The 15,525-nt window shown below is 40.7% G+C and overlaps 1 protein-coding gene across 1 annotated transcript; it reads right to left on the bottom strand.

Moving 5' to 3' along the window:
• Window positions 1-956: 956 nt before the first annotated feature.
• On the bottom strand, window positions 957-10,998 carry TM4SF20 (transmembrane 4 L six family member 20). Its single transcript, XM_054586127.1, has 4 exons — window positions 10,816-10,998; window positions 5,582-5,647; window positions 2,142-2,293; window positions 957-1,245 (listed from the first exon to the last, which is right to left on the bottom strand). The coding sequence occupies exons 1-4, from the start codon at window positions 10,996-10,998 to the stop codon at window positions 957-959; spliced, it is 690 nt and encodes a 229-aa protein (XP_054442102.1).
• Between the last annotated feature and the right edge of the window lie 4,527 nt (window positions 10,999-15,525).

The raw sequence follows: 15,525 nt of genomic DNA, 5'->3' as shown, positions 1-15,525 counted from the left end.
ACACTTAATGGTTTTTTAATTGTGAAAATACAAACAGGAAAAGAGAAGAGTATAATGACTCACTTATACCTGTAACCTTAATACAAAAATTAATGTTTTTCCATTGCTTTATTTTTGGCTGAAGTATTTTAAAAACATGACATTTTCTCCCAAACACATAAATATGCATTTCTAAAAAATACAGACATTTTCCTGTATAACCATAAAACCATTATCAGCTATAAAAATAGAATTCACAAGAATTCCTTAATATGATCTAACCCACTCCTTATACAGGTTTCCCCAATGATTCCCAACAAGGTCCACGTAATACATTTAGTTGAATCACATTTTTTTTGTTCTCAGTATAAAATAGTTTCCTTAACAATTCCATTTTTTATTTTCCCTGTATATTTTCTTGTTGAAAACAGAAGGTTATCTGTTTACTGTCCTATTTTTAGAACTTGTCTGAGTTCTAAATGTCCTCTTTCCCTGGATTTCCTGTAAACTAGGAATTCAGTCTAAAAACTTGATTACATTCAGATTAGGTATTTATTATTATTTTCTTCAATAACAGAGAAATACAAGAAAAGTTCCTGTATTTTTACTTCCAGGAGAACTTCAGTTTCTTCCCTCCCCACTCACAAGAGCTGAGTATAAAATGCAAACAGTGCAGAAAGGTGCAACACATTCAGAGCTTCGCCTTACAGCTCCTAAAATCCACTACTGATGATTGTCATTTTCATATGAAAGCATTATGTGTTCACCAACATGCTTTATATTACATGTCAAAGGGTGATTTTTTTTTTTAAATCACCTTAAAGGTAACTTAAAAACAACCTTTTGGAACTAAATGGATTACTACAGCTTTCTAGATAATGTTCCATTACTGAACTTGTAACTTCCAAAAGGATGTCTTTTAAATGTAATTCTCAGATGATTCCAACTGCTAATTTTTTCATTTTGTTGCCATTGAACTACACAATTCGACCCCTTCGCTTGGAGACCCCACACAGACAGCCCAGGAAACCGATGACTATCTGACTGAGCCCGAACAGGAGCTCAAGGCTCCCCACGAGCAGCAGACCCACAAATACTGAGAAGTGGATGGTCTTGTATCTCTCTTCTTTAGACCTGGAGGGCAAGGTGCCGTTTCTCCAGTCACTTGCCACAGTGTCATTCATGGTGGAAGAATTCAGATCATTCGGAAGTACGCAAGATCCTTTGGCATACCAGTCTAGGTTGAAGGAGTCTGAGTGAATGCTCCTAGGAAAATGAAAGAAAAGATATTCGTGAGCATCACTGTCCATCGGAAGAAGGCAACATTGTGCCCAGGAAAGGGTAAGTACAGTAAAACAACGTGCTTTTGAGATTGCTGTGCCCAGAAATTACAGTTAAGATGAGGGTTTCTGAGCACGTGTCCATGTACTCTAATAGGTGTGAAACTTTTTGTTCAAACTTTTCCTATGTCAGAAGTGATTGACTATCAATTGCATGCGGTTCGGCCTATCTATGCAGATGCTCTTCTACTTGCTGAAGATATGAAAATAAAGGCGCTCTCCCCTTTGAAGGAGCTTGATTCTTAGTGCAAAACCACAGTGTTGCATCTGTTTTTAAACCAGGGGTACCATATTTACTCAGAAAACACATGTTAAATATGTCTAATGAAAGTGATGTGCCCATGGAAGAAGGAATGGGAAATGACTCTTCACCCCGACACATCCGTCCTGAGAGGATTTTTCTGTGGTTTACTACATCGTAGGACTAAGGGTTCTTGGAGAGTGTTCATTTCGGGTACCCGCAACTGCAGTTCAACCTGGGAAAACAAGTGTTTGAGCACATGGAACACACGAGTGCTTCTCGCTGTTCACAGCATGCCTAGGACCACTGTCTTGTAACTGTCTGCATTCTGTGACTATCTCCCCAACGAGAGTGGGAATACCTTGCGTTCTGTTAACTCCAGATACCTGGTGACTAATAGGTGATGAATTGTCATCTGCCAAGGACTGAATGTGTGTATATCATCTGTGGATGAAATCTCTTAATTTTATGCTTCAGATCTGTTAGTAAAGAGAACATCTTTGGTTTTGATTCGTAACAACTGTGGTATGAAAACATACCAGCTGCTGTGTCAGACAATCAGTGAAAGTCAGGTTACTTACCCTAACTTGTCTAAGGAAAATTCACAACTGGAGGTACTGTTGTCTGGGGAGTGACAAATGAGAGGACCATTCAGGACAGCCTGTGCCGACACCAGCATGCAGTACACAGCGCCGACGACTGTGAATGCGTTCAGGAGTGAGGAGAGACACATCTGAAAAATAAAAAAGGAAGTAGGTGCATTTGCACTTGTCGTCACATGCTCTTGATCTGTTTCAAGTTTCAGCATCACCATCTATTGTTGCCCTTCTCCAGCCACTTTATAGCTTGAGATGTTAAGATCCCAGTTTGATTAGATGTGACTTACAAAAGAAGACAGAGGGCATAGTCTCTACCATATAATTAGACCTACAGGTGCTGAAAATTCTGAACCTTGTCCATTTCAACTGGACAGTGAGGCCTGGTTCCTCCATTCTGTGTACTTCCCGGCTTCACAGAACCTTGAGTCGACCTTAGCTCCCCACATTGGGATGTCTGCGCTCTTGACTCCTAAATCTTTCTTCTGCATTTGGCCCTGATCTTGTGCGTGGCCAGTGGTCGGCATTTGGCAGTGAGCCATCCACAGCGTGGTGGTAGAACAGGGCTTTTCAGTCTCAGTACTGCTGCCATTTGGGCATTTTGCTGCTGGGATTTTCCTGTGCGTTGTCCAATGTCTACCAGCGTTTCTGGTCTCCAGCCACTAGATGCCAGCACACACACACACACACACACACGTACGTGCGCGTGCACGTACGTGTGCGCGCGCACACACACACACACACAGAGCTGTGGCAACCAGAAATGTGGCTAGATATTGCCAAATGTTTCCTGGTGGGGGCAGGGGACAGGAGGTACAAAACTGCTGATTTTGGTATGACACCATCACTGTCAGAGGGGAAGATTGTAAGCATCTAATAAGAATCCTTCATTTCATGAATCAGAGTCATGGGGGAAAAAAAAGCAAGCGACTTGGCAATAGGAAATGTTATAGCTCAAATGAAAGTTGGTGTGTGTGTGCTATGTTTTCCAAGAAGAAGCTCTGTGTTGTTTCAATGAAGTGTTTTATTAATCAGTGTTAACTGTGACTATTTTAAATGTGCAGAAATGAAGGGAAGGAGAACTTTTCTTTTGGAGGGATAATATTGTAGCTCTAGAGGGTTCACATGGTATATTCTTCACACCTGCCTTTAATGTGTAAGCAGAATAAACAGCTGCATAAATAGCATATGTTAAAGGAACCCAGGCTTTACTATCTTTTTCGTAGCCCCAAGAGATGGATACTATTATTCCCATCTTATGGATGAGAAAACTGCAGTTCAAGGAGGTTGATAAGGTTTCAGGGCCTCACAGCTGGTAAACACTAGTGCTCAAGGTCTAATCCCTAAACGACACTTCTTCCAGCAGAAAGTACAGAATGATGAATTTGGAGTGTAATTGAAATCCTGACACCCCTGCCCTACCATGGCCTGTGCAAGTTACTTAAATTTGCTCACCAAGAAGTGCCTCTGTGTTTACATTTTGGTCATCTATCATTTCTGACTTCTCATCACTACAGAAAGGCCTGGCTTCAGAAAGTTATTCGAAGATCTGTATTTCCCTTAGATTTGGGTTTCATATAAATGCATCAGCCAAACCAAAGTATTCAGAAACAAAATCAGTAAGTGGATGAGGGGGAAGAGCAGGGAAGGGGAAATAGCAGAAAGAGCTAAAATAGGGGGAAAGTCTTGGTCGATGATCTCTTCCCTTTGCCACTTTTCCAACATTTTGGTCTTATCTCTAACTTGAAAGATACCAAGTATGATTTTAACAGCAGTCTGCATATTGCTGGTGAGGAAAGTGGCTAAAAACTCTTTATTGCACCTAATAGGTATAAACTGGTGACTTAATAGCCAGTACCACTGGCTATTAATAGAGCATGAACAGTATTATTTGGTGCCCTCTACCCTCGGCCAGTGAGCCAATCCCAACACCTGCATGGAAAAGTGGTTTGGTTATTCTCAACTCATTGTGTCCTCAATGGAGAGAGAAACATGGTCACTGAAAAGATGACAAATTTGTCATAAAAGGGCATGTGTGGGGGGGGAGGCAGAAGAGATAAGGCGAGACAAAAATATATATGATATTTTCCAGTTTGGGAATTCAGAAATATGCCACACTATCTCAAGAATGTTGTGAGTACAATCTAGAGGTAATACAAAGTCAAACCCCAAATGATGATAGCTTAAAAAGGAAAGTGCAGGGAGGGGAAACGGAAATCTGAGATTTATGGAGTACCTCCAAAATCTCAGGAACACAGATAGACTATAAACAATCAGCAAAATAGTTGCAATCCTAAATAGCAAATAGTTACAATCCTAGGTAAATAGGAAATGACGAAAGGATAATTTTTTAAAATGAATTTTCTAACTGCTATCAATATAAATGTGTGAAACGGATCCAAATACGCACCTCTTCCAACAGTGGTTCTCACTCAGGGAGCACATTAGAATCATCCGTGGTGTTCTTGAAGAACACTGATGCAGAATCCCGGGGGGTGGGGCAGGGAGGCGGAGGCGTGGCATTGGTATTTTTAAGATCTTCCCCAGTGAGTCTAATGTCCCCATCAGGCCGAGAACCATTGCTTTCAAACCTCAAGCTCAGCCAGGAATTTACTGTGGCTGCTCATTTATTGATTTCTTCCCCGTTCCTTAGACAATTAGGAGAGCCCTCAGAATTATTAATAACAGTGTTCATGCCATCAATAATGTAATGTCTATGAATTTGGGAGCCTTATGGATTTAGGTAAAAATTCATTTACTAGATGTGCTACTTTACTAGGAAAGCAAGTTACTTGCTTTCTCTAGGATCATTTTCTCGGTCAGTAAGACAGGTTACAGTTCCTTCCCACTTAAGGGTTTTGAGAGAATTAAATAAGATACTAAACTTGATTGTGCTCTGAGCATATTGACAGAAGGTTAATAAGTATGAATTTTTATTACTTTCAACTTAGTTACTTAGTTAAAATTTTATTCATGGTAGGTGTGTGCTGTTAACTAATCTCTTCCTTAATTTAACCAAATTAGAGCAATTATCATTCCGAGCCTAGCAAACTAATCTTTCAGATTCATGAGAGTACTGAGGATACATTTTTCTTTAAGTATTTGTATACAGCACAAAAATAACAAGCATTTTGTTATTATGAAATTGATTTAAGCACCGAGTGTGATTTATAAATCTCCGTTCTTTGAAGACCTTTAGATAGGTAAAATTGAAGATTGAGGCGAGGTCTGAGAAATTTTCTGGAAAAACAAAAAGCCTCCTGTTTCTGTGTTATCATGCAATAACCCTAAGAGGACCTTTCTAAGCCTATGGTCCTGCCAAGGGAACCATACAGTGATTCGGAAGCCACCGAAGACCCAGGGTGGCTTGGCTTTGCTGCCCTAACTGCCATGTGCTTGTCCCAGCCTCGCCGCCCCATACTCACTCCGCCTCTGTTGTTGCAGCACGCTCTTTTTCTTGCGGCCAAGGACATCGTTGCTGCTGGAACGACCTGGAAGTGGCATCAACAGGAAAGATGAGCCTTACTACTTCTCATCAGATGTAAAAGCATTAACCTCTGCCCTCTATTTACCAGCAGTCATGGGAAATCAAGGTTCAGGAGAATGAGAGGGGAATCTGGCAATGACCTTGCTCTTTGATCCCCATTTCAACGACAGAGATGAAAGAGTGGGGACGGATGGGGGATTCCTGGAAGGTGCTTTCCCACTCGTCCATCGACATTATTTTACTCGGAGTCATCTTTAGAGAGACTTGGACTGTAAATCAAGTGAGCTATTTATTCATTATCTTGGGAGGAATGTTTCTGAAAAAATGGGTTGCATCATCCAAAATTCACTTTGTTGTTGTTGTTGTTGTTGTTGTTGTTACTGTAATCTGCAGCCACCATCCAATTTCCCAAAAACTGTCTGAATCTGGCAAGCATCCAGAAAGGAAATGATGGCTTTATCTGCCTGGCAGTTGGGAACTAAGAATTTGGTCCCCGTCCCTTTCCCTCTTCCCTGAATTCCCTCTCACTCCCAGGCTCACCGCTGTCTCATTGTGCCCCAGCTTAGGGTTCCGGAAATATTCCTGGTTCCACATCCTCCTTTCTTCTCCTTGACCCATGATATGTAATGACTTTTCTTTATGTCAGTGTTCAGAAATCTCGTACACACTGCGTTCTGCATCAAAGTGAACACGTGTTGCTAAGGGAAGCCGTAGGAAACATCACATTCTTAGGGCTTGGGTTTAAATTTTTAGTCCTATCTAGTCAGCTGACTAGAAATTCTTACTGGATGAAGTTTTGTATCGTTGAAGAGTAGACTGTAAATAACTTCCTTCCACTTAAGAACTTTAGCCAGAAGGATTTTTTTTGCCACCTCAGCACAGCTGTCATTGAGTAATTCTTTCCTTCCACTCCTGTACTCTAACATTTTATTGAATGCGTACCACATCCCAGCCACTGTTGTAGGTGCTGTGCATGTTTTGGTTCATCCCAGCCTCAACCGCCCTGCAAGGTAAGTGCCAATATTATACTCATTTTACAATGAGAAAACTGAGGCATAGAAAGTTTGAGTTACATCTCTAAGAAAGTGGAGGCATTTGGTACTCATACGCTCTACAGCCTTCTGAGCTTAAGGAACTAATCATTTAGAATGGGACCTGGCAAACTATGGCACACCACTTTGTCATAAATGAAGTTTTAGTAGAACACAGCCATGCCTGCCCATTCACTTGTACTGTCTATGACTGCTCTCTCGCACGAGCATCGCAGCTGAACGGTCATGAGATTGGCTCTCAAAGCCTAAAATAGTCATGATCTCGTTCTTTACAGAAATAAATTTGTCAACTACTGATTTAGAATATTAACAAATCTGTTAGAAGAAAGACCAACATTAAATGACAGCTTAAATGGATATATCATTCCATTTTACTTATTGATGTCAATTAAGCTCTGCTGACTTTCTTTAAGATTAATTTATTTCAGAGATGCTGAGTATTTACTTGTATAGTTCCCTTCCCTTGCAAAGGGTTTTATAAAGTAGCAATAACTGATGAATCCCCGCCCAGGTGACTTCATGAACTGTTAACACATCTTTGTTACAACATAACTCACTATTTTCCAACTGTTTTGCCAATTCAGAGCTTTAGAAATTGGAGGGGCTCTTTAGTGGATGGTCATCAAAATGTGAGAAAGTGTGTAGGTATATGTGTGACTGAATTATAACTCTTCCAGGTAATCTGTCAAAATGAGTAATTAGGAGAATACTCTTTCCCTTTAATTCCTTAGCACATTAGAATGCATAAGAGTAGTTCTGAAACAAACAGTCTTGATAGTCATTTGTTTTTATAAAGAAGTAGTATTGTTCCTTCTTCCGACAGAAACCCACACATACTTTTTTTATTCAGTTTTAGAAGGAAGGTATATAATGTACAAGTGAAGTACAGAAGAGCTGTAGACCATTGAAACTCTGTGACAGAATTCAAATTTTTAGGGACCCTCTAAGTACTTGAACAGGAGAGCAGCAAAGCTATAGCTCATCACAAATATAGAAACTATTTTGCAAATGCTTGTTATACAGACATCCAATTTGTTTAATGTGCAACAGTTCTCCCTAAGTCTTTAATAATTGATAAATTACAATTGTGTAATAAGTGAACTCAATGAGTAATAAGCATGACTAAGATCAGGCTTACAGTTAAATTGTATAAACTGGCCTTAGAACAGGGGTAGGGAAAAGTAGGTTTACAGCTGTGAGTACGTGAAACAGTTTATTCTTGTATTATTCATTAATTACTGTATTATTTATATGTACTACAACTGTAACTCTACTTTAGCCCACCCCTGTAATTTTTTAGAAGAAACATTTTAAATCGTTTTTTAGTGCTTAGAAAAATATTATCTATTGATTTTTTTCATTTAGCATAAAATAGTTGAAGATAATTACATAACACTCTGAGTCATGATTTCAAAAGATAAAAAGTTTCACCTTCGTTGTTGGTAAATCATAAAAATATATGATGAGTGTATTTTATGAAGTAATCAACAACTCCATAGGTATTATTTGCTACTTCCTGCAAAACCTTTTTTTGAAGCAATACTAACTTAAAATGTTAAAGCAATTTTGGGAAGATTTCAAGAACTGTGGCAAAAGTGCTTATCAACGACAGTGATTTCTTCTTTATTAACTTTCCTGTGTATTAACAAGTATAGTGAGAGTTCAGTATTTTGAACTAGTCAGTATTTTGACAGGTATTGGAAAGGATACAATTCTCTTTGAAATATGTATTCTTCCACATTATACATATAGCCCCCCATATATATATGTATGGCTGAGAACCGGGAAAATAGACCTGTATTTATAGCCCTTCTATCACCCACCTGTTTGCCTGTTAACCTAGTCTCGAGGCTGAGCTTTAAACTATAAAGCACCTATTGAACTTTTTCAAGAGTTGTTTGATACTTTGATGACATTGTACCATACTGAGGTAGGGATAGCCTTATGCAACACTCTTCGTATTTACTGAAGGCAATAAAGTGCATTTACAGAACAAGGAAGTCCAGATTCTCTGAAACTGTTTCACAGGTTCATATAAATTTTCTGTGCTTCAGTTTCCTGGTGGCTTCAGTTTATGGATTACGTCATCGGTTGCACCATCCCCCGCTGGCAGCCCGATAAAGGTGTTGTGGATTCCAGTGCTGATACTGGTGGAAAACAACTTTGGAGTCAGATAAATCTGGAATTGGGTTTCACAACTATTCTGTGACCTTGTGAATGTTCCTCACTTCTGTTTGCTTGTCTCTTAAAATACAGTTGATAATATCTACTCAGCCAGATTATTATAGAGAGTAAACGAGATGACAGTGTAAGGCATGAGCCCAGTCGTTGGCACTCCTCAGTGGGCTTTCTCCGTGTCTTCCGGCTTGTCTTTCTCCTTCCCCATCCTCTGCTCGCCAAAAGGAGGATACATGGAATGTATTGTGCCATCATCAGCTCCAGACCCTTTAATACTAGCAAGGGTTTTTTCTTTTTTTATTGTGATGGACTTTGAGGTAGAGTCAATTTATATCTAAAGCTACACGTTATTCTATGTGGATTTTAACGTAGGAACTTCAAGGAGCTTCCTGGAAATTACCATTGTTGATAAGTCTTTGCCAGCTGGTCCTGGCTTCTGGCTCAAGTTGATGCAAAGGAAACTCACATTATTCAATAGAGAGAAGCCTTTAGAAGGACGGAAACAGACACAGAGAGTTGCAGTTGCATCACTTTGTTGAGCACTGTGCTCGCTCTCAATCTGCAAGAGCATGTTCAAGGCTATTTGAAGAAATAGCCCACAAGTTTCCAAAGGTTTTCCTTTAGGTAGCTCTTTCTACCTAAGGCATGAATACATTGCTCACAGTGTTAAAGGAAAAGAAGCCATTGACTTTTGGGGAATGCTTCCTTGAGAGGCTTTTTGAAGCCCCAGCAATCTCAAGTCCAGTGTGCCCACCAACAGACAAGTCTTTATCTAAAGTTGAGTGCGTAATGACTCAAGGGTGCATTCATGTAAGTTTGGGGATCAGACCAGCAGCAGTAACAAATCAGCATTAAGGATTTGGGATGCAGGTAGAAAAAACTGTGTCCAATTTTTCTTTAAAAATCACCTTCGTGTTTCAGCATCTCTAAAACACTTAGCTAATATCGGTGATTGAACTGTCACACACACGCACACACATCAACAAACTCATTTCTCCGACATTAACCAGGCCCCATTAGACAGCGCCCAAGTGGTAGCACAAACAAAAGTAAGCCTCTTGAATGCTGAATTCCCAGACTTCAAAATCCACGTCCCCGTTTTATAAAGATGGAAACAAAATCATAGGGTAAATGACTTTCAAACAGTAATATATTGGAAACAGAACTAGAGCCGAGACACTCTGCCAGGGCCAAAAAGAGTATTTATTCCTCTGCACAGGTCGGTCCTGCCCAGGCCTGCTTCATCAGAATTCCCACGAGCAGGTCTGTAAATCTATTACAAGTGCCTCGGGTAATTCATGATCAGGTACCCTGGGGAGTTCTGTATTACAGACACTGCTCTGCGGCAGATGTCAACAAACATAGCCCTATGAATAATCATCAAAGTTGGCATTAAACAAGCACGCGATGCCCTGGGCCCTGTGTAAGATCTGAGTCAAGGAGTCACTGAGGTCAGAGAGCCAGGGTTTCAGGTCCCAAACCCCTTGGGCCAACTATGCCATGCAATTATCATCATCCGGGATGTGCATCGCTCATGGAATGTTTCTTCCCATTCTTATTGAGCACTTCCCTCTCCTACCATAGTCCCTGCGAGTACCTTGAGCATGGTATTGGCAAAGGAAATTGGAGGGAATTGATTTGAAAGGTCCTTAACACTAACTATAAAGCTTGAAGGAGCAGCCCTACATGTAAAGAAATGTGGTAGGTAATAATCCAACCAACTTTTCTCAATTCAACATGTTTTTGCCAAAGCTCCCCAGCATGTACCACATATTTAACTTATTTAAGTTGTCATTCCTCACTGATAACCAATAAATACCATACCACCACCCCTCACTGTATCTTAAGTCAAGACATATGTCACAACAAAACTAAAAGATCGTCATTAGGCGTTTGGCAAATTAGGGCTTTCTCCATATCAAGTCAAATAATTGTTACTCACCATCAGACCTGCTCCTATAATTCCTGGGAACCACCACTCAAAGCAAGAGATGGGGTTTTGAAGAAATTTGCCTTCATCAAGTCTATTGACAATTAGAGGTATTACATTGAGAACTACTCCCAACAGAAGTAGAACCAGCAGGCTGAACCCATTGCAGGATGTCCATCCTTCACAGCAAGTCATGGTCACCCCCGGTTCAGTTAGAAATGCTCTTAAAGTGGCTCTCTGTGTGCCACTGGATTGTCTTTTATCCTGAGCCTTGTAACCTAGTTAAAGATTAGCACTTTAGAAAATTAATTTTGGAAATTAGTTCAGAGTCCAAGAAGGAAGTTCTTATGAGAACAGGAAGTAAGAATAAGTTTGCATTATGATCAGGTGGGGAAAGGAAGGCGGGGAAAAGTCTCTGGTTTCTGTTAGGTAAATTTATGCGTGAAAATAGGCAGGCGGAAACTAAGAACAAAGAATGGATTTAAGAGATGCTCCTCTTAATATATTTTATTAGTGTATCATAAAAATGAAAGGAAGAATATCCAGTTAATATAAACTATATTTTCCTGTTGTATTGACATTATTGCCAGCTATTGAGATTCCATACTTTGAAATTGTCTAACCTATATATATATGTATGTATATGAATGATTGGGAAAAAAATATTTTCCCTGCTACAAATGTTGTTGATTAGTCAAAATTTTAGGGAATACACAAAATTTAAAATATTCTGATGTCATATTATCCCAGTCTTGTAGACTTAGAGGTAACCCCATTGAGACTTGTGTGAGATTTGATTAATGCCACTAAAGTGCCCAAGTATGGGGACCAGAATGGACAGAGGAATAGAGGAGAGACTGAAGGAGAGATCATCATGTTTTATTTTCTTCGAACTTTTTTTTTTGAGAGAAAGAAGGAGAAAGAGAGGGAGGGAAACATCGATGTGAGAGAGAGACATCGGTCAGTAGCTTTTTATATGCACCCTGACCAGGAACCAAACCCACAACTCAGTCATGTACCCTGACCGGAATTGAAGCTGTGACCTCTTGGTTTGCACGATGATGCAAAACCAACTGAGCCACACTGGCCATGGCTCTTTAAACCTTCAGCACTTACTTGGTCATGAACAGCACATTTCTGGACCAGGTTTCCCTATTGTCTTTCTACTAGTTTCTGAGCTTCTCAAGAAAAGGTCTGTTGGTGGCATAGGCTTTAAAACACAAAAGTCCTCACTTGTGCTAATTGATCATCATGAATCGACAAAGGGGCTCTGCTCCTGGTGGTCACTGAGCACCCCGTACTCACAGAGGCGCCAGTCGTCTCTATTCTGGCTTCCACAGTTGTGGAAGCAGAGTAGAAAGATGTGATGAGCCACATGCTAAGTCTGAACATTGGTACCAAATGGATTAGAAGTATCCCGCCCATCCCCATAGCATACAACCCTCTGAAAATGGCTGACAAAACACCACACAGAACACTCCATTACAGAGCGCTGAGCGAAGGGAGGTACTTCTATTCTATGATTTGTATACTTTTCTGCATGGTGAGGTTTCTAGAACAAGGAGGTATTTGTTTTAATAGAAGCTAATTAAAAATCACCCTCCCAATGGGTTATGGAAGTTATATGATTATGTAGGTTACAATATTATACAAATAAATTCTAGATTACCGAGTTGACTGCATGTGAAGAGGTAGTCGCCAGTTTTAGGATGCAGGTTCTGCAGTTGTAAATCCCTTTCCTTTACAAAGTGTTGAATTAAAGAACTGTTTAGATATCAGTTTATTTATAGGGACCTGAACTGCTTGGACTCTACCTGACTTTGAGAACAAAGTCTGATTTCTATACTCTTTGCTGGAAGATGAAAACTAGTAAGTAGCATACTTTGTTAGAGGTCATAACACAACTTAATTTACTTGGGCTTGGTACTTCTTTGCACTTGTAACTAAAAGGAAGTATCTGAAGAACTGTGCAAAAATGTAGAAACATAGTCTACAAATGTAGACATGTTCTTTACGAAAGGGATAATATTTAAGGATAAAGCTGAAAAGGGAATTAGCTTATAACTGAAGAGGAGTATAGTCGACAACTCTTTCCAACCTGTATGTCTCCTGCAAAAACAACCCCACTGACATGAGTAGACCTACATTTCCTTTGTACTATGGAACCTTGCTCCCTGGCTGTTGCTAATTTGAATACAGGAAGCTACAGAAGCCAGCTCTTTCATTCTCTCCCTGGAGCTTGAAAAGAGGCACTAGTTATTCTCTGCTACACATGAAATGGGAGGACATGGATATCAATTAGGATTGGGCTTTAGCTGCATGTGAATAGAAATTCAAAATTGAAATGGCTTAGAGAAGATAGAAATGTAGTTCTTTACACAAAGAAATCTGGAGGAAGGTAGTCAAGAGCCTGAATGACAGCTCCACCTCCTCAAGGACCCTTCCAGTCTGTGGACCCTCTATCTTTTTAATCTCTTCATGCTCATGATCCAAATAGGGTGGCCAAGGCTCCAACCGTAGAATCTGCTCTCCACTCAGAAGGATAAAGAGAAAGGCCCACCTTCTTCCTTTTAAAAGAGCCATCTCATTAGCTAGAAGGTAGCCATGTGACAACATTTAACTGCAAGGGAGTCTGGGAATAATGTATTTATTTCAGGTGATGTGTGCCCAGTTAAAATGGGGAGAGGGGTAGGAGACAGAGGGTGCTGGGTAGGCAACCTGCAGTCTCTACCATATCATATAAATTAATGAGCTATGCCAAGAGAAACAGAGAAATCTGTCTGCAAAAAAGGAGAAGGAGGAGTTGGAGAAGATGCAGATGTGCAGAAAGAAGTGTGAGGACATGTGGTTTTAGAGAAAGGCAGAGAAAGGGTAGCTACCTGGCTGCTCAAAGGCTTTGTATCCTATCGAGTAGGTGACTCCAGGCAGACACCTACTGACTGCAGGTCCTGTCCTTCTTTTCTGTGAGATGCCTTTGTATTCTTACAATAAAGTATCCCTCTTTCACTACTGTAAGTGGGTTTCCATTTGCAAACAAAAATGCTAAAACTGAAAGTTACAAAAAGCATGCAAAGAACTTGTCCCATGCCACACTAAAGCAGCAAGAGACATTCAGGAAAAAGGGAGGATTCTCTCAAGATGGGCAGGAAATGAGGATTCCTCCCTGTTTTTGAGGATGGCTAGAATTTGACACAGAAAGACCGTCAGAAGGGTGTTTTCTCTACCACTGTCAGTTGCAGAAAACCAAAACCCTCCTAGCTACACTAAGTAAAAAGAGAGGTAATTGGGGAATCAAGTATACAAAATCATTAGAAGGGCAGGTGGGGCGGGCCCTAGGCTGGTTCCCAGGAATGCCTTACAGGACACGAATGCGGGATGGCCCAGAGGAGCTGCTGCCGCTTCTGGAGTCCAGGAGGCAGGGAAATTAGGAAGCCACCTCTGCAATGGTCAAGTTTGAGCATACGCCACTGCAGCTACCGTCCAGGAAGCCAGCACCTCCGCTGCTGCTGCTCCTGCCCCTGCACAGGCTCAAGGCTAGAGGCTGGGCTCTGGGACGCTGCCCTTGACTTCTGCTGGCCACCGCATCGCTTGCTTCACTTTTGTGAAACTAACATCTGGACCCAGGAACATCACCACAGTGCAGAAAATTCAACAGCCCCAATCTTCCTTAAACGCAACAGACAAAAGCAGCAGAAAGAGGACCTCCACCTCATTTCTGTCTTCCCTATTTTCAAGGGTGGATCTAATTGTTGCAATATCCAGACCTTGGACATAGAATGTTCTGGGTAATGTAGTTCTCAATCATTCCAGCTTCTGCCCAGCAGAAAGGCATACGAGAAGGACATCAAAATGGATATTAAGCAGGACAATTCACTATAGTGATCTTGTTTAAACTGTATGAAGAAACTTTTTCCCTAAGTTATCTGATATTACCATGTAACAAATTCTTTTAAAATAATTTGATTATGTTTGTATTTCTTACATGTCTTAGATGTCTAGAATGTCTAGACATTGAGACTTACATGTCTAGAATGACATGTAACATTTTAAAAACAAATCTAAATGACCTGTTTAGTTCAAATGAGAACACTTCCAGAGTATTAGAAAAATTTCTTTCTTTAGGGAATAGGAGGGAATTCGTGTATGAGAGAGAATGGGGTCCCAGCCAAGTCTTATCCATTCCATTGGTGAAAACAAGAGGTGACACAGAAGCACCTTGCTTAATCCTCTCCCGCCCCTCCAGGCTCCCTGCACATCGGGGCCCTGGGAGCCGTGCAGGCTGTACTCAAACACTAGGAGCCACATTTCCCACCTCGGTCTAAAGAAGACAGGAGCCCTGCTATCTTCTGCTCAGCCTCTGAGGCTCCACCCCATGAAAGATTCACATGGCCTTAAGGCAGCTCCATCCATGAAGCATGTATGCACCACAGTACCCCGGATAACTACCCAGGAGGAATTTATGTGATAGGAATGGACATGGGACACCCATCCATGCCTTTCTGTCAAGCATCCTCTGCCTAAACATACCCCAGGCAAATTAGTTGAAAGTTTTACTAGAATATAGGCTAATTGCCAAGCAACATTCATGCTTTTACCTTTCATAGTAGAGGATTGTTGGAAGTGTCTGTCAGTCATGGATTGCATTTCCCAGTGCCCCGTGCAGTCAGACTGGACCATGTGACTACTTCTAACCAATAGGAAGTGAAGGAAATAAACTGTGTC

Source organism: Pteronotus mesoamericanus, unplaced genomic scaffold, assembly GCF_021234165.1.
Source record: "Pteronotus mesoamericanus isolate MK-2021 breed Mesoamerican mustached bat unplaced genomic scaffold, CSHL_Meso_final contig_90, whole genome shotgun sequence".
Taxonomy (NCBI): domain Eukaryota; kingdom Metazoa; phylum Chordata; class Mammalia; order Chiroptera; family Mormoopidae; genus Pteronotus; species Pteronotus mesoamericanus.
The sequence above is the reverse complement of the archived record's forward strand: the minus strand, read 5'-3'. Positions and strand labels throughout refer to the sequence as shown.